This window comes from Panicum hallii, chromosome 4, assembly GCF_002211085.1.
Source record: "Panicum hallii strain FIL2 chromosome 4, PHallii_v3.1, whole genome shotgun sequence".
Taxonomy (NCBI): domain Eukaryota; kingdom Viridiplantae; phylum Streptophyta; class Magnoliopsida; order Poales; family Poaceae; genus Panicum; species Panicum hallii.
This window is the reverse complement of record NC_038045.1, coordinates 52,206,365-52,225,539: the sequence shown is the minus strand read 5'-3', so window position 1 is coordinate 52,225,539 and position 19,175 is coordinate 52,206,365. Positions and strand designations below refer to the sequence as shown.

Below are 19,175 nucleotides of genomic sequence, written 5' to 3'. Positions count from 1 at the left end.
GAGCTCCTTCAGGAGGGGCTGGAGGAGGCGCGCGGCCGAGAGGCAGCGGCGCTCCAGCGGGAGAAGGCGGCCAACCGGCGGGAAAAGGAGGCCCTCGAGGCGCAGATCGTCGCGGAGAGGCTGAAGGAGGCGGCGACAGCTAGGGAGCGGGCCGCCCGGGAGCTGGCGGAGGCGGCGAGGGAGGCGTTTACAACGGCCGAGGCACAACAGGCCTCCCTCGCAGAACAGGTGGCGGCGGCAGCGAAGAAAGAAGAAGAGCTGGCCGCCCGAGAGGCAGAGGAGGTGGCCCGGCTGCAGGAGCTCCAGAAGCGGGAAGAGGCCGTGGAGGAGGAGCTGGCAGCCGGGTACCAGAGGCTCCAGGAGCGCGAGGCAGCGCTCCAGGAGAGGGAGGCCAAGGTGGAGGGGCTCCTGGCAGAGCAGCACGCCGGCGCCAACCGATTACAAGATGGGTTGGCGCGGTGAACCCTCTGCTAGAGGCGCTCGGGGCCAACCCCATCTGGATGCCGGAGGCCTCTTCACCATACGGCGCCGCACTCCATCTGCTGGACTCCACCGCCAGGCGGCTGCAAGATGCGGAGGCCGGCCTACAGGACCTCCTGGAGGCAGAAGGACGAGTTGTTGCCCGGGAGATGGCGGAGTACATCCTCACCAGCTTCCGGAGCCATGATCCTGGCGTCCAGCTGACTCCCGTACTGGTCGGACCCCTCCGGGCAACGGCAGCCGTTGCGCGGAAGGAGTCCAGGAGGCAGTAGACCTGGTCGCGGCCCGCTCTCCGGCGACGTCCCGAACCTGCAGAGAGTGGAAGTGCCTCCGGACCTCCAGAGCAGTAGTGCTAGTATCTTTTTGTTATTTCTTTTGTAATATAATTTTTGTTATTGTAAAATAACTTCGTAATGTTGTGCATATTATCAGAGATGCATTTAAACATTTCGTGCGTCTACTTTTTTGAAAAACCTAGCTGTTTTCCTGGTCGTCGGTCCGGAAAGTGTTTTCGAGTCCACCGAGGTCCCCTGGCCCCCTGGGAGGTAGTCGCGATAAGTCGGGACTAGCTGCCATAGAACCGAGGTCCTGCACATGACTTAGGATCGACGTTTAGTAGACGTCCCCACAGGTTCCCGGTCTGGCCAGCAGAGGCCTCCTAAGTTGCGTAGCAAGTCAGAGCTCTAGGACCCATGTTTTAGGGCTAAAAAGGGGTCCCGGTCCCCTGTACATGGTTCGAGGTGCAACGGCGCTCACCTAGGAGGGCAAGGCGTGTAGGCTTAGGGTACGGAACCAGGCTAAGTGGCTACACAACCCTGGACCCCAGCAAAGGGCGAGCGCGTTTCCCTGAAGCCAGTTAACAGGAGTCCGGTTCCTTTTTCCTTTGAGACAGAGGTCCGGGCAGGGACGTAGCTACGCAACTTAAGAAGAACCTTGGCCATGACACAGACGCAGAAAACATGTGAGGGGTTAGCGTAATCAAGAAGCGAAAAAATGTAGAATTGTATAGACTTCAAGGACGCATTCGAGAACAAACTTTCCCTTAATGAATTGGTGCAGAAGAGTTGTGCGATGTACGCCAGGGACCGGGTTTACGAGGGCGGACCTCCACCGCCCTGGTCCGCACGTTGATGCTACCAATTACAAAGGAAAAATTCTCTCTCGATCGGGTCCTAGGGATAGAACTTACGGAGGTGCTCAATGTTCCACGGATTGGCTAGTTGCATTCCATCCTCCGCAGCCAAACGAACAGATCCGGGTCGGCACACCTTTGTCACCTTGAAGGGCCCCTCCCAGCTGGGGGAGAGCTTGTGCATACCCTCTCGGTTCAGGATCCGCCTTAGGACTAGGTCCCGACCCGGGGCTCCCTACTGCGCACAAACCGTTGGTGGTAGCGCCGGAGCGCTTGGTTGTACCGTGCGTTTCGGACTGCTGCTCGCCATCTGCGCTCGTCGACGAGGTCCACATCTTGGCGACGCTCCTGTTCCTGCATTCCCTCATCAAAAGACCGGACTCGCAGAGAGCCCATGGTAATCTCCGGGGGAAGGCACGCCTCGGCCCCGTAAACCAAGAAGAAAGGGTTTCCCCTGTTGCCCGGCTAGGTGTGGTCCGGTTCCCCCATAACACACTTGGGAGTTCTTCAATCCACCTTGCGCCATGCTTCTCAAGATCACAGTAAGTCCGGATCTTGAGCCCTCTGAGGATCTCAGCGTTGGCCCGCTCAACCTGGCCATTACTCCTGGGGTGCGCCACTGAGGCGAAACAGAGTCGAATGCCCATATCCTCACAGTACTCCTGGAAGTACTGGCTCGTGAACTGGGTCCCATTGTCTGTGATGACGCGGTTCGGGACCCCGAACCGGCACACAATTGACCTGAGGAAAGCTGTTGCTGACGCCTTGGTGATGTTGACCACTGGGGTTGCCTCCGGCCACTTAGTGAATTTGTCAATGGCAACATAGAGGTACCGGTACCCGCCAACGGCCCTAGGGAAAGGTCCCAAGATATCCAACCCCCATACCGCAAAGGGCCAAGAGGGAGGAATCATCTGCAGAGCCTGAGCTGGAGTGTGTATTTGCTTTGCGTGGAACTGACACGCTTTGCAGGACCTTACCAACTCAGCTGCATCCTGGAGTGCTGTCGGCCAGTAAAAGCCATGCCGGAAAGCTTTACCAACCAGTGTGCGGGATGAAGAATGACTTCCGCACTCGCCTCCGTGGATCTCCGCAAGCAAGTCGCGGCCCTCTTCCTGGGTGATGCACCGCATGAGGACGCCGTTGGCGCCACGGCGGTAGAGATCCCCTTCTACCACTGTGTATCGCTTAGCCATCCGGACAATGCGCTCAGAAGATGCTTGATCTTCAGGAAGGTAATTATCTTTCAGGTAGTCCCGGACCTTAGAGATCCATGCATCGGGAACTTTCTGAGAAACTGGGCGTGGCTCCCCGAGGTCTCCGGGACCCTCAAGGGAGCACACGACCCTTGGCAGGCTCCACGGATGGAGCGCCGCCGGGACCGCCAGCTTCGAGGTGCTAGTCCGACCCCCTTCGCCCAGGTCGGCAGGCTGGGCGGAAGGTTTCAGCAGACGTCTCTGGAAGACGCCCTCAGGCACGGGTGCCTGGGTCGATGCGCTCGCGGAGAGTGCATCAGCTGCTGTGTTGCCTTCGCGTGGAACATGTTGCAGTTCCAGCACAACGAAGTCCTTCTCGAGCCTCTTCACATGAATGAGGTAGGCCGCGAGCTGGGGGTTGTTGCAGCAACACTCCCCCCGGACTTGCCTGATGATGAGTTGGGAGTCCCCTTTGACCAGGAGCTCTCGGACCCCCAGGGACAGAGCCGCCGTAAGTCCGAAGATTAAGGCCTCATACTTCGCCATGTTGTTGGTGGCCTCAAAATCAAGGTGCACCATGTACTTTAGCTGCTCGCCACGTGGGTCGATGAGGACCACGCCAGCCCCGGCCCTCTTGCTGCGGGCGGACCCGTCAAAGAAGAGGGTCCAGTGAGGCCTGGTGAAGACCGGAGCCCTGTCCTCCGGACGCGGGGGGTCCATCCCTTGGTCCGGACCCCCGGAGGCGCTTGGTGCCGGCGTCCATTCCGCGATGAAGTCAGCAAGGATCTGGCTCTTGACGGCGTGACGCGGCTGGAAGTCGAGCTGGAACCCCGCGAGCTCTGCAGCCCACTTGGCGATGTTGCCTGTGGCGTTGGAGTTGTGGAGGATGGCCCTCAATGGATAGGCGGTCACCGCCACAATCTTGTGGGCCTGAAAGTAGTGGCGGAGCTTCCTGGACGCGACAAGTATAGCATAAAGGAGCTTATGCGTTTCAGGATACCTGGCCTTTGTCTCATGAAGGACCTCACTGACGTAGTAGACCGGCTTCTGGACGGTCCTGACTCTGCCAGGTGGACTGGATCCTTCAATTTGGGCTGGGGGCCCTTCGGCCCCCAAGCTGCTCAGAGCTCCTCCGGGTCGGAACCCGGCCGGACCCTCCGAAGCAGAGCCGGTTGCTGGAGTGGAGGAGGCCGGGCCTCCTTCTTCCTCAGGGGGGTCCACAGGGACCCCCTGCGAGGGAAACTCGGACCTCTCGGTGACCAGCACCATGCTGATCACTTCGGTCGTTGCTGCAAGATAAAGAAACAGTGTCTCACCTGGGTCCGGAGCGACCAGGACCGGCAAGGAGGTAAGGTACTGCTTCATCTCTTGGAAGGCACGTTCTGCCTCTTCGGTCCATACAAATGGGCCGGACCCCCTCATCAACTTGAAGAAGGGAAGCGCCCTCTCCGCCAGCCTCGAAATGAAACGGCTGAGGGCTGCAAGGGACCCCGTCAACCTCTGTACATCTTTGAGGCGTGCAGGAGGTCTCATTGCCTCGATCGCCCGGACCTTGTCCGGGTTGGCCTCGATCCCCCGGTGGGAGACCAGGAAACCAAGGAGCTTTCCCGCCGATACGCCGAAGACGCACTTCTCGGGGTTAAGCTTGGTGGAGGTCGCCCGTAACTTGTCGAAGACTTGAGCTAAGTTTTCTAAGAGGGAATTCGACTCTCTAGTCTTGACAACGATGTCATCAACATACACCTCGACTATATCTCTAACCAAATCACCTAGAGTGATGTTCATTGCTCGGGCAAAGGTGGGTAGAGCATTAAGTAACCCATAAGGCATCACTACATAACAATAAAGTCCATCCACTGTTACAAAAGCTGTGTGCTTCCTGTCATCACAAGCCATCTTGATTTGGTGGAAACCAGAATAGGCATCTATGAAGGACAGCAAATCACACCCGGAGGTGGAGTCTACAATCTGGTCTATACGCGGAAGTGGATAAGGGTCTTTTGGACATGCCTTGTTTAGATTGGTGTAGTCGATGCACATCCGAAGCTTCCCATTGGCCTTTGGGACTACAACCGGGTTGGCCAACCATACAGGATGGTAGACCTCCTTGATGAAGCCAGCCTGCAGCAGCTTGCGGACCTCTTCACGGATGAAGTTTTGCCGCTCGATGGACTGCTTGCGTGGCTTCTGCCGGACCGGCCTGGCGTCGGGGTGGATCTTCAGATGGTGCTCAATCACCTCCCTCGGGATCCCGGGCATCTGTGACGGTTCCCAAGCGAACACGTCAACATTTGCCCGGAGGAAGGCGATGAGCGCGCTTTCCTATTTCTCTCCCAGGTTGCCACCGATGCGGGTGGTCTGGGAGGTCTCCGCTCCGACCTGGACGGTCTTCACGGGGACATCGTCCGTGTCGGACGGATGCACCTTCGGTGCCTTGGCGAGGGCCTTGGCTCGTGAGGTCGAGGGGTCGGACCCCAGGGTGCCAGCTGCAGGGGCAAGCCCCGTAGCCAGCACATGGAGCTTTTCGACCGCTACAACAGCAGCGGCCCTATCGCTTTGGACGGTGAGGACGCCCGCCGGAGAGGGCATCTTTAGGACCAGGTACCCGTAGTGGGCAACAGCCATGAACCGGTACAGGGCCGGTCTGCCGATGATGGCGTTGAAGGGGAGGTTAACTTCCGCGACCTCGAACTGCACGTTCTCGGTACGGAAATTGTCCTCCGTCCCGAATGTAACCGGTAAGGTGATGGTCCCTACCGGGTACACGGGATCGGGGCCCACTCCTGAGAATGGGCGTGATGGAGCCAGCTTGGACTCCGGGATCTGCAGGTGCTTGAACGCCGCATAGCTGATGACGCTGAGGCCGGCGCCTCCGTCGATCAGCACATGGTGAAGGCGAACATTGGCGATGGTGGGTGCCGTGATGAGCGGCAGCACCCCTGCACCCGCCATGTTCTCTGGGCAGTCAGATGGCCCAAAGGAGATGGTGATGCCCTTCCACCGCTGGTGGGGCGCCGCCCTCGGCACCCCTGGGTTCACCGAGAGGACCTCCCGGCGAAGGGCCTTCACGTCCCGTCGGGAGACGAGCTCCGAACTGCCACCCTACATAACGTACAGCTTTTTGCGGCGCTCATCCCCGCCGGACTCGGAATCGGACTGCTGGAACAGTCCCTTGAGGTCTTTATTGGGGGTTTGATACCCCAACTCCCTCTCAGTCGCAGCAGCGTCGGCATCAGAGGCCTTCTCCTTGCCGGACCGCCGCGGAGGGGAGGAGCCTTCCTTGGAGGCTTGGTCACGCCTCTTGCTGAGGCGTTCCGCGAGCTTCTGGATCTCGCGGCACTCAGCGGCGCTGTGGCGAGCCCCAGGATGAACAGGGCACGACCCGGGGTCGGTGCGCTGCTGTCGTGGGCGCTTGCCGCGGGAGTTCTGGCCCCCGGTCGTTGCAGCCGCAACGGCCGGACCCCCGATCCGTGACTTGTCGAAGCCACGGTTCTTCTTGTTCTTCTTCTTACCGCTGCCAGGGGCAGCGACACTGGGCCCGCTCGTTTGAGCAGGTCCTGCCTGAGTTGCAGAGTGCCACGCACGGCCTTCTGCAGCTCGGGCGCATTTGTCCGCCAGAGCGAACAGGGTGGTGACGGCTTCCACCTGGTGGGTCGCCAGCTTCTCTAGCATCTTCTCGTCTCGGACCCCCTGTCGGAAAGCCGTGATAATAGATGCATCGGAGATACGTGGGATGGTTCCACGTACCTTAGTGAAGCGGGAGATGAAGGCCCGGAGGGTTTCCCCGGGTTGTTGCCTCACGGCGTGGAGGTGGGCTTCCACACCATGCTGTTGGTACGCACTGGCGAAGTTCGCCGTGAACTGTGCACAGAGTTCTCCCCAGGAATGGATGGATCCCGGGGTAAGGTTCATGAGCCAGGTCCGGGCCGGCCCGGTCAAGGCTACATGAAAGTAACTTGCCATGACGGCTTCGTTACCCCCAGCCGCCGTGATGGCGGTGATGTAGACCTGCAGGAACTCTGACGGGTTGGAGCCCATCATATTTTTCCGGCAGGTGAGGCCGAAACTTGGACGGCCAGGCGACCACACGAAGGTGGTCTGCGAGCGCTGCACAGCCCACGCCCGATACCGGCGCTTGGGTGAGTCCTTGCGGCCTGGCCGCAGCCGCATCGAGCTCGGGCGCAAGGTCCCGACCCTCAATGTTGAGCCGTCAGTTGCGTGCTCGCTCGATGGAGATCCTGGCATCCTCTCCCGCATGCCTGCGGTTGAGCTCTGCCCGGAGGTCCTCGGTCCGTGCACTCCTTACTGATGGTGAGTGCACAGAACCGGATGCGCCGCCCTGGCGACGGCGCTGCCTGGATACAGACCCCCCCGCTGAGCCTGGGGAAGCCTGTGCCAGGTTGAGGAGGCGGTCGACGTCGTCACGCCATTGTCTGTGCGCGTCTGGCGACGCCGCTTCACCAGGGGGTTGCGGAGCAACTCCCTGGCTGCCATGAGGGGCCCGCTCGGTGGGAGCACCGATTGGGCCACGGAGTCCCGCTCCGCTGCACATGGTGGAGCAGCACGCGGAGCCACCCTGGAGGCGTGACGGCGCGAGGCGTGTGGCGCTGTCGACGCCACTTCTTCACCGATCAGGAGGTCATGGTGACCATTTTCCTACGCCATTGAAGTCGCGAAGGTCGACCAAGCGCAAACCAAAGCCCTCCCCCTACCTGGCGCGCCAAATGTCGGAGGAATTCTCCAGCCGGGTGGCGGAAAGCACCCGCCTAATCCTAGTTAACGATGGGTTTGGAGGGGACTCAGGAGCGCTCGATCGGTGGACAGATGAACGCAGGAAGGACACGCAGATTTAGAGTGGTTCGGACCGCCGCAGCGTAATACCCTACGTCCACTTTGGTGTTGTATTGGCTGCGTGAGCCTGAATGGAAAACAGCCTAAACTTGCGTGTGCGCAACCTGGAACTTGGAACGTCTAGTGTGAGTGTTTTTTTATCCTTGTGTTCTAACGAGTGCATTCTCCCTTTTATAGGCCAAGGGGAGTGCTTACACTGAGCGGGACCCCGACATGTGGGTCCGGCCAACAGGAGCTTGTTCTACGAGAGATATGGAGGTCATCTCCTCGAGCTCCTCTCCGTAGTCCTCTCGATCGGGAAGTTGATGTGCGTATCCACAGTCGGGATACGGCCGTGTACAGCCTTGTCTTGTACAGTGTTCGGTGTCAGCGTTGCCCAACAGTGTAGCCGTGCTGTCACTGTTGGGATGGAACCTCCAGTCAGGGGGTGAGCCAGCGCTGGCTCGTACCATGCGCACTGTTACAGCGCAAGCCTTAGCACGCCTATTACAGACCATCATCACGCGCGCAGCACCGTGACGGGACTGCACACAGTCCGCGCACTGTACGCAGTGATACGACGCGCCGCCTTCAGATCAGGCGGGCTTAAAGGCTGTCTCCAGCGGCATGCTCTAAAACGTTCGGTTCCCTATTATAGAGCACACTGTGGATTCTCTACCGTTCCAACGGTAGCCTCTATACCATACTCTAAAATGGGGCACGCGCTGTGCGTCCCGCACAGAGGCGGGCACGGCTGGCGTCCTGCATCCCGAGCAGCGCACGACGAGCGAGGCGGCTCCCGCGCGCGGGGCGGCGGGCCGTGGCCGGCGGGGCGCGGCAGGGGCGGCGGGCGGCGCTGCGGGGCGCGAGGCGGGGCTGCTCGGGGCGGGGCGGGGCTGCTCGGGGCGGGGCGGGGCGGCGGGCCGCGGGAGGTGGGGCGCTGGCGGCGGGGCAGGGGAGGGGCTGCGGGGCGGCGGGGGGCGGCGGGGCAGGGGAGGGGCTGCGGGGGCTGCTCGGGGCGGCGGGACGGCGCTGCGGCGCGGGACGGCGCGCGGGGCGGAGGAGGAGCGGCGGGGCGGCGGGACGGAGGAGGGGCCGGAGGAGGATGAGGAGGGGCTGGGGCGGCGGAGGAGCGGCGGGACGGAGGAGAGGCCGGAGGAGGAGGAGGAGGGGCCGGGGCGGCGGAGGAGCGGCGGGACGGCGCGCGGGGCGGCGGAGGAGGCGGAGGAGGAGCGGCGGGACGGAGGAGAGGCCGGAGGAGGAGGAGGAGGGGCCGGGGCGGCGGAGGAGCGGCGGGACGGCGCGCGGGGCGGCGGAGGAGGAGGGGCCGGGGCGGAGGAGGAGCGGCGGGACGGAGGAGAGGCCGGAGGAGGAGGAGGAGGGGCCGGGGCGGCGGAGGAGCGGCGGGACGGCGCGCGGGGCGGCGGAGGAGGAGGGGCCGGGGCGGAGGAGGAGCGGCGGGACGGAGGAGAGGCCGGAGGAGGAGGAGGAGGGGCTGGGGCGGCGGAGGAGCGGCGGGACGGCGCGCGGGGCGGCGGAGGAGGAGGGGCCGGGGCGGCGGAGGAGGAGGGGCGACGGCGCGGGCGGAGGAGGGGCCGGGGCGGCGGAGGAGGAGGGGCGACGGCGCGGGCGGAGGAGGGGCCGGGGCGGCGGAGGAGGAGGGGCCGGGGCGGAGGAGGAGGGGCCGGGGCGCGGGCGGAGGAGGAGCGGCGGTTGCGGGTTGGGGAAACGGTAGTTGGAATAAAGGATAAAAAATTGGGATTGTGGGGTATGGAGGATGGAAATAGGGGATGTTGTTGGAGTTAAATTTGGTATAGAGGATGAAGTTGATATGGAGGATGGATATAGAGGATGAGATTTAGGGGATATCGCTGGAGATAGCCTACCGTGGTGTCAGCTTACCTGCCCCGTGTGTCAGTGGCAGGCCGCACCTTTTGACCTTGGCGCGCCCAACTCAGCTTCCGCATTAAATGCTGGTAGGTGGAGAGGCGACCCGTAAGGGGCCTCCGGCCGCAGGCACGCGGCGGGGTCAGCCCCGCTCCTCCCGCTGGGCAGCACATGGCGGCACCGGACCCCTTCCCGGGGGAAAGAGGGGTCCGGGGCCCCCGTGGCCGGCCGGAGCGGGCTGGCCTGTGATGGTCTGGCCATCACACGTGGCGGCCCCGGACCTCCCAGGGGAGGCCGGGTCCGCAGGGGTTACCCGAGAGCTCTCCCGCTCACGTGGGTGTGTAGAGGCCCCGGACCTCACGGAGCTCGGGGAGGGTCCGGAGACCGTGGTCCCTGCTGTCAGGCCCGGAGGCCGTATGCCACGTGGCCCAGAGGCGAGGGGGAGCGTGGATTATGAGAAGTCCCAGGGCCTGGACACCCTAGCAGGAGGTACCCCTATCTGTATGTACCGACAATAGTCCAATTACAAAACCAATTGGATAAATGGAAGCTAATTCACGAAACGAATCCATTAAACCTAATTAGTCCATGATTTGACCATATTATGCTATAGTAAACATGTGCTAATGATGGATTCAATAGGCTCTACAGATTCGTCTCGTGAATTAGCCTCCATTTATGTAATTGGTTTTGTAATTATCCTATATTTAATACTCATAATTGGTGTTCAAACATCCGATGTGATAGGACTAAACTTTAGTCCAGCGGATCCAAACAGGCCCTAAGTATTTGAGTGTGGGTTAGATAGAAAAAGAAAACTGTTGTGGCATCATTAATCCTTTTTTAGGAGCAATGTGATAGTTGTTCTTTTTTCACCAGCAAAAATTATGCAAAAAAACAAAGTACGCGTCGGCGACGGCTTGATCTCGCCACGACACTGGATGTCGCTACGGAGACCTGGGTGGCAATTGGACGCCAGTGCAGAGGAGGTTGATGCATGGCTAGGGTTGTGTTTGTGACTGCAATTCATACACCGGTTCTTGTCGATCTCTGGTTCTTCTCTTTTGATACACCCTGCATTTCAGGTCGTATAAAAATATCAATCACTCCCTCCAGGAAACACAAAGTCCTATGCATATCTTAAAGCATGATCCTAAAACGGGCAATGAGATACAATCTTGTCTAGTAGGATGCGAACCATCCAAACATCAGCTAGGTACCCAATAATGATTCTTTTATTTCCTCCCACGCGCAGAACATTGGTGCGTGTACCACGCCACGCCACATCAGTAACAAGTTGTATCAGTTTTCTCTAAAATCTCACTCATTTATCCCAGTGAAGCAAGTAGCAACAGAGGACCAAATGCAAACATAAGAGATAGTTGTATATATAATGCGGTAGGAGACTTTGGTAAGACCAACAACGTGGCTTGTGTGATTCTGAAAGGTGTAACACATGAGTACTAGCATTAACCGCCTCTTGGGCATGAGGAAATTCACTTGCTTGTACAGGTAGGGTGCTATTGATGCTGATGCAGACAATCGGGCGAGCAATTGAAGTCTGGATTAGCGAGTCAAATGGAATTACAATGAAAGTGATTCAGAAGGATTTGTGGTATGGAGCAACCGAGAGATTTGTTTCTGATTTTGGCCCAACAACACATTGTCTTCAGTCATCCTTCCATCTAGTGAGTGGTGACCAGCGAGTCAAGTTTTAGAAAGTTACCATAACGCCACCGGACAAATGTTAGTGAAGCAAAAGAATCTCCAATTGAAGATCATTGATCTCAAAAACACATGTCAAAGAAACAGAGCATTCTTATTCAAACAGTGGTGGTTGATTGGTTGGACATGAAAAACGTTATTCTGGAGCCTAAATGCTGCTTTCGCCAAGAAATGCATGATGATGCCCGTGTGAGCCACGATCTTTGTGAAATTCAACAGCCATAGCTTACATGTTTCGATGAAGGAAGTACTCTGCGTCTCGGAGGCGGATCCGAATCATTGGTAACGAAACTGCTTCAGTTTCCACTAAAATCTCAACTCCTTTATTACTAACAAATTTGGTGAAAGAACCATTATCATACCTCTACGACCAAAACTGTTTAGGTCAAATCAGTAAACAGACTATGTACGATTCTGAAATATATAACCCATAAGCAGTGATATTAACTGTACGTCTAAGCAGTAGGGCATGCATGATTCTAAAATATTTAACTCGTGAGTAGTGATATTTACCGTCCAAGCAAGGGGACCATGAATTCATCCCTCCAGAGTTGCTGTTATTGGCGCAAGCAATTAGCCGCTGGCTGGAACCTAGAATAGCAAGCAGTGGCGGACCTAGGTATCGAATGAAGCCTAGGTCAAGTCTAATACAATTCTCTTCCTATCTCTAACCGAAGAGGATTACGACCATGGTAAATTGATTTTAATGCTAGCTGCAGTTAGAACTGATTCTAGGTTCTCTGATGATTTGGTCTCTATTGTTTGAATCAAATACATACTTACAGGCAATAAAACAACGTACAGACCTTTGGCATGGCAACGTTAGCTGTTAGAACTGATTCTAGCCTCTTGCAGGTTTGGCGATGGAGCCCGGGCCGGTGCCGAGGGTCGCCAGGCCCTGGGTCCGCCCATGATAGCAAGTCAGATTTAGCTAAAAAACCTCACTGAATAAAAAAGACACCTGGGCCCTGTCATAGAAACGTAGCAGCTGGTATTTCAAGAAACTGACCATTTGGCATGTGGAGAATTGTTTCCTCATTTCAGGTACCACCACTATTTTCAGTGGAATGTCTGAAATGCCTAAAAAAAAGCAAAAAAGAACTATGTGACTTGGTTCAGAGCTGAGATTTTCAGAACAGACATCTCCTTGCCAACGGTGGATTCCGGCGGCAGTTCTTCGGCAGCGCCCGTCTACCTTCCTTGAGGATCTCAGCGGCTGTCGCCGGCCACGGCGTGCCGCGCGCAACTCAACCGTAGCGCTTGCTTAATTAACCGCGGCGGGAAATGGCGCCCCTGATTAATCTGGATCGCTGGATATGGATTGGACGGCATCTGGTTGCCTGGGGTGGACGATCAGGCTCTGCCCGCACCGCGCGACGGCGAGCGCCACCCAGCGGTGAGCCAGGAGGTGGCGAGGGCCGCTACCAGCCAGGAAGAGGGGCGGAGAACCGTTTAGCTCCGTCAGCGGCGGCGGCGGTAGGCCATGCGCGCGGTGTGACGCAGCGTGCGACCACGGCTGCTCCGATCCACGTGGTGCGAGCCGGCGGCGGTGGCACGGCGGTAGGGCAGGCGCGCGGGGTTCGCTCCCAGCTTGACATCCACAGCCGCGGGGGGCGCCGGACACGAAGCGGTCGATGGAGAAGGCAGTCGATCGCTCCAGGAGTGAGGCTGAGGCGGCGCGGACGGTGGTGACCTGGAGCGGAAACCTTTAGGTGGTTCTGCTTGCTTTCTGTCCTCTGCTTTTGTGATTCTGCATGCCAGCTCCAACTTGTTGTATTGATTGGTTGCCATGGGAAACAAATGTGCAGATAGAACTTATGTATTGATTGTTTGTCCACAGATTGCGTCAAGAATCAAGTGCGACGGGACGGTGTGTGCTGGATAAACGGGCATGTCAATCAAGCGCAGCAACAGTTGCAGGATCGTATTAGTTGCCTTGCGCTGATGATGACTTGCATCCCTATCCGTCCGATTGTGCACTATTAACTCTTAACAAAAATACGGATTGCCAAAGTTCACATGGGCGGTTCAGATGTGCATCGTTTGCTTACATGAAGGCGGAACGCGAAAAGATAACTCCTGGATGACTTGATGGTGCGACGGTCCCTCTCTTGAGGAAGACATGTCTGTATATGAAGAGCATCAACGACTTGTCGATACGTCAACCGCACAATGGCGCTTGGCTTGTGTCGGAGAGCCATAATCTCATACAAATGATCATCTCTGCTACGAGTCGCGCAGTATGGTTTTCTTTAGCATGGAGCGGCTCATGTGATCTGTTTTGCATGCAACCTTCCTATCGGAGATGCTGGACACAATTGCATTAACGCGGATGTCCACTTGCTGCATTGGTAAACACGTGTTTCAGTTTCCTCTAAGATCTCAACTCACATTGCAAGGCAAATTACTGGGAAGTAGCATCGGATACAAGCAAGACTTTGGTTAGATCGACAATGTGGGCCTCCTCCGTTCTAATAAAGCAAGAGATGCATGACTCTAGCCAGGATTAGTAAGTCACATGGAATTAAGCTCAATGATGAATCAGTCTGCTAATTTGGAGCCCAGATAATCAGGCTAGCCTTGAGGTACCGGTGGCGGACGGTTGCGCCGGCAGCCGTACCTCGGCGTCGCCTACTGCCCAATCAGCAAGCAAATGAACCCCCAACTGACGGTACGGTGATCTCCATAACACATGCATGTCAAAGAGACCAAGCATGCATGGCCGTTCAACAGCGGTGGTTGATACTTGATAGGGCCACCATGGCTGCCTGGCTTCCACGCACGCGTGCTCTTGAGGGTGACGCGAGCCCCTGCTAGCTCCTCGATCGACGGCGTCATTGGGCTGCTTGCCCTGCAACTTGGTTCAGAGTTGAGATGTTGAGAACAGACAGACATCTCGCTCCGATTCTTGCCACAGAGCTCGCGCTCCTGACAGCGGTGGATTCCGATGGCAATTCCTCCGAAACCGGCGGCAGCGCCCATCTACCTCGGGGTAACCGGGCTAGCCACCATTCATCCCGAAATCCCCACCCCATCCATCCATACCCTAGCCGCCAGTCTTCTCGTCTCTCTCATCGCCGGCGACCAACATCCGACAGGGGTATGCCTGCCTATTCCCCTCCCTTCCCACCCTGCTGCGCGAAATCAAACACCCAAACCCCTAACATGCGGTGTTTGTATTCGGATCTGACCTTGATTTTACCTACTAAATTCGATCTTTTTGCAACAGTTATTGGGTGTACATGTGTACACCCATGTCCTATACTGGTTCCGCCCTTTTTTTATAAATAAAACGATTTAACCGTAATTGATATTACAATCAACATATTTATTTTCCTGTGTTTTTCCTCTGGGATCAGAAGGCCATTGATATACTACAAGCAACACATTTGTTTTCTTGTGTTTTTCCACTGAAATCAGAAGGCCTGCCAATAATAGGAACTGTAGTGTTCATGTCCATTTTACCTGCTCTGCTTGTGTGATCATGTGCCATCGCCATGACCTGAGAGGTGGGACAATCATTTAATAGCGTCATTGTTTGTTTAAACTTGCTTCTCCTTGATTTCTCTCTAGGAGTTGATATTTCCTCATGGGAACTCCAGTGCCTATGAAGGTGCTCTCTCAGACACCATCTGGCTTTGCACTCTTCGTCTTTAATGGGAGCCTTATCAATGTTGAAAACCCCCTTGAGGTACTTAATCGATGATTAAGCTTGTCGGTGATGTCACTACTTGTTTAATTTGTCTTTGCCATTTGTCAAAATCTTTCTTCATTGTTTATGGTTTCACATTTGCAGATTCTCTGGCCAAAATTTGTCAACAGCACCACAGTATTGATGAACGCATCATGAAGATGATAAAAAAATGGTATATTGGGGAGACACACTTCTTGTTGGAAAGCCTGAGAATAAAGAAGCTACTGAAAAAGAACTGGTCAGCTTCAGCTCTCTTTTCTCGCTTCCACTTGTGCAACATATATCAGTGCATTCAAAATCTGCTGTCTATTTGGCAGAATATACCCTGCTGCTGTGATGAAGCTGCGATGGAAGTGATGTGGGGCGTGGAAAACCTCTTGCATATTTTGGTGCCTAATGAGGAAACAGAGCTAAGGGAGGAGGACCGTAAGCTTAGGAGCCAAGGATTACATATGTTCTTGCAAAGTCTTCGTTATAACATAGAAAAAGAGCTGGTGAGCAAGAATACATGTCTTTACTGATATCCAACGTGCAATGTTTCTGCTTTACTGCACAGTCATGTAAATTTATTCTCTGTTCGTTTGTTCCGTAATTTATGAATATCACCAAAGTTTACATTGCATTACTACCTGGAATATCATCCCTGACTGTATGCTAAGCAACTATTTAATATTTAAAAAACCATCCATGTGTTCTCGCGTATCATTTTTATGGAATCTTCCCTGTTAATTTCTATTCATTTTTGAGGAGCTTATGACCTCATGTCCTTGTATCCAGGTTAATGGACAGATTGCAGAAACAGCCTGCTTCATCTATCATTGTATTGAAATTAACAAGGAGCAGCTTAAGTGCCTGGGTAGGATTGATTATATCAAGAAGAAAGGTATTGACACTCAGGGTTGGGATGCATTGAATATGCTACAGCTGTTTCGATCATGTGTATGGATGAGCCTTCATCCGAAACTTGTCAGGTTAATCGTCTTGCTAATATCTTGCAATAATGTGGTTTTGCTACCATGGTGCTAGGCTGGAACTTTGTCATTTGAGTGGCAACTGTGTTCATTTCAGGTGTTTTCAGAGGAGGAGCTGCAGAAGATAAATGGTGGTAAAGGGAAACATACGGGGCTCATTAAGGATAATTTCATGATTATCTACAAAAGGCTCATCGATGTCAGCCAGTGTAAAGTCGAAAAACTTAAAGAGTTAGGACGCTTTGGTGAAGGCGGCTCAAGAAAGGTCGGGAAGAGCTGGGAAGTTGCATTAGAAAGAATCTGGATAAGTAAAAAAAAAAAGCATTAGAAAGAAGAGGATACTTTAGGGTGGCGTCGAAGTTTAGTGTTGATGCAGTTGACATGAGAAACTCAGGCAGGCTCTTGAGCCTTGACTATGCAAATGCAGCGGGGGTGACCATGGAATCAAGGGAGTAATACTTGTGTTTTATTTTGGCTATTGCTCTGACACTAGTGTGGCTGGCTACTCGCATGGTACTCTTCTGGTTGGTTTAAGGGATATTATATTACCGTGCACAGCCCTATTCACTATCTGTAGGAAGCTGCAGCAACAGAAGTGATGTTGTCTTTTGCTTAACCAAACTACCTAAGCGAGTTGGTAGGCATCCCGATCAAAACACTGAATAATACCAACATATAATTAAGCCTACCCAAAGCTCCAAAATTCAATGGTAGGCATTTGCAGAAAAACAAGTGCAAATTCAAAGGTTATCAGGCCCCAAAATGACCCTGCTGCAACATTGAAATAACAGCGCTCCTAGTTCATAAACACGGGTGCAAGTGGCAAGCATAAAGCTAGCTCTGAAGATCACTACTGGGAAACACTTTCCCTCGGAATTTTTGTAGGGAAAGATTCCTAGGGCCAATATTGACGGGAAAGGAATCGTGCCCTACGTTTTGCTGACTAAAACCCTAGGGAAACAATATTTCCCTACAAACTTAAGAGTTGCAGGGAAACATTTGACATGGCAGCATGTCCTATGTGTAAAGGTTCTTTCCCTAGGTTTGCACTCTCCTAGGGATACTGTTGAAGCAGTAACACACATTTAATTAAATAATACAACACCATGTTCGAATTTGAAACCTGAATTCAACTTTGAATTTGAAATCCAAATACAATGTGAATTTATGGAATAATTTATATATGAATTTGAAATCTGAATGCAAATACAAATTCAAAATCAAACTGAAATCACATAGAGTGAACAGTAAGCTAAGTAATAGTTTATTTCATAAAAAATTCACGAACACATTGATGATAAAGTTGTATAGCCATATCACATTACTAGCTACTTGCAGCTCAAAAAATTACAGCCACCATCAAGTCTAAGAGTTCAGCTAAATCAGGTGAAACCATCTAAAATAGAAGGCATTACTAACAGCCACCAAAATTCTATGCCAACCCAAGTCTACAAGTTCAGCTAAAACTGGGTGAAAACATCTAACTGAGACAGCATTACCAAGAGCCACCAACACTATGTGCTAACCTGATATCCAGGGCATCAAATAAATGTCTGGACATGGAAAAGGTGTTTGATTCGCCAAAATGCATAAGTAGCATATCTGGAGAATAAATGACTTCAAAAAAGCAGAAAATCATCGTCTTGAGGAGGAGAATAGTTGCCACCACCACTTGTGGTCACATTCACAAGGCCACCACCATTGTTGTTAGTTGCATTCATAGAAGCATCATTGCTGCCGCCATTTGCATTCACATGGGCACCAAATCAGCCATAAGCAATCCTGCTCAATATCTCATCTGGGGTTTCACCTCGAATGCATGAGCCAAAAGTACCAGCCTACATAAAGAAATAAGTATCATGCTTTGTCCCTGGATCTGGTGCCATTTCTGCCAAACCATAATAGCTAACATGGTGGAAACATTCTGGACATGTAGATCAAAATGCAACCTTTCAAGTTCTCAATTCTGCATAGAGCAATAAACTGGATTATTGTAGAGTTGAGATGTTTAGCAAACAGAGATGGCAGGATTGGCTGGTAGGTAGCATTTCATGATTGGCTAGTTAAGTGGCCTAAGTTTTTACTCTTTAGAGCATCTGGTTCCTATCATAACCACACTGCAAAAATCACAGCTCAGGGCACTAACTAGTGAGGATATTCTATCCAATTTACCCAATCAAAATATCCTCTCATAAGACAAACAGCGACTAGAAATATTGATATATACTGATCTTAATAAATATGTACACAACAGTTAAGTTGGAAGCAGATAAGCACAGGTTCTACCATGGTCCATGGGTGTTTGAAAGCAAAAGTTAGTCATTAGCATATTTCAGAAGTTAGCAATAACTCAACTGCTACAGTTTCCTTTTAGGATGACTAGTGACAGAGGCATGTTAAACAAATCTACACCCAATCAAAATTAGCATATCATAGTGATAGTGCATACAACAATTTTTTTGAGGGGATCGCATACAACAATTTAACCGATGTAGACCTACAAAGCAACAATATCAGAAAAAAAAATTATTTCTCACCTTCAAGCCTTGTTGCACAGCAGCACAGATGTAATCCTCTTCCTTTATCTCCTTCCCTTGAAGCCTTACTTGAATAGCAGTGGCAGAGGCCGAGCTCTCTTGCCTTCTCACCAAAGGCAGCTCCTTCCCCTCCTTCACGGACACAAGCTGCTCCTCCTCCTGCTCCTCCAAGCTATGAGCGGCGGCAGAAGGTTTGGGGCGGAGGCACAAGGCTTTGGGGTGGGCGAATTTGTGGCCATGGCAGGAGGAATTGCTCCCTTCCCTGTAGATCTGATTTGGAGGCTTCAGCAAGGGGATCGAGCAGATTTGGAATCCGCCGTGGGAGGAATTGGGCACGGGAGTGGGAGCGAGGGAGCCCGATGGAAGGGGCGGCGGGATTTTGGTGGAGGGGGAGGGAGGATTTTGACGGAGGGAGAGCGAGTGAGGGTTTCGCGAAGCGGCATGCGCGAGGCTTTGGTCGCTAGCCCGTAGTCTTTCTCGTTGGGGAAGAAGCGACGTGGCATGGAGCCTACGATAGCAGTAAACTCGTAGGGAATGTTGTGTTTCCCTACGATCAGAACCCATGCCAAAGACCTGGCCTTTGAAGACTACAGATCTGAATTCTAGAATTTTGAAGGAAAAAGGGAAGAAATAAAAGAACGCTGACCCCTGATTATAGTGTATATAAACACATCGTAGACTTCTGCATCATATTTCAAAAGCAGATCAATATTTTATTCAAAG

General features: G+C 53.8%; 1 protein-coding gene across 1 annotated transcript; it reads right to left on the bottom strand.

Moving 5' to 3' along the window:
• Window positions 1-17,191: 17,191 nt before the first annotated feature.
• LOC112890686 lies at window positions 17,192-19,031 on the bottom strand. Its single transcript, XM_025957534.1, has 2 exons — window positions 18,453-19,031; window positions 17,192-17,753 (listed from the first exon to the last, which is right to left on the bottom strand). Exons 1-2 carry the CDS (start codon window positions 19,014-19,016, stop codon window positions 17,682-17,684), a joined length of 636 nt encoding a protein of 211 aa, XP_025813319.1. The 5' UTR covers window positions 19,017-19,031; the 3' UTR covers window positions 17,192-17,681.
• Window positions 19,032-19,175: the final 144 nt, after the last annotated feature.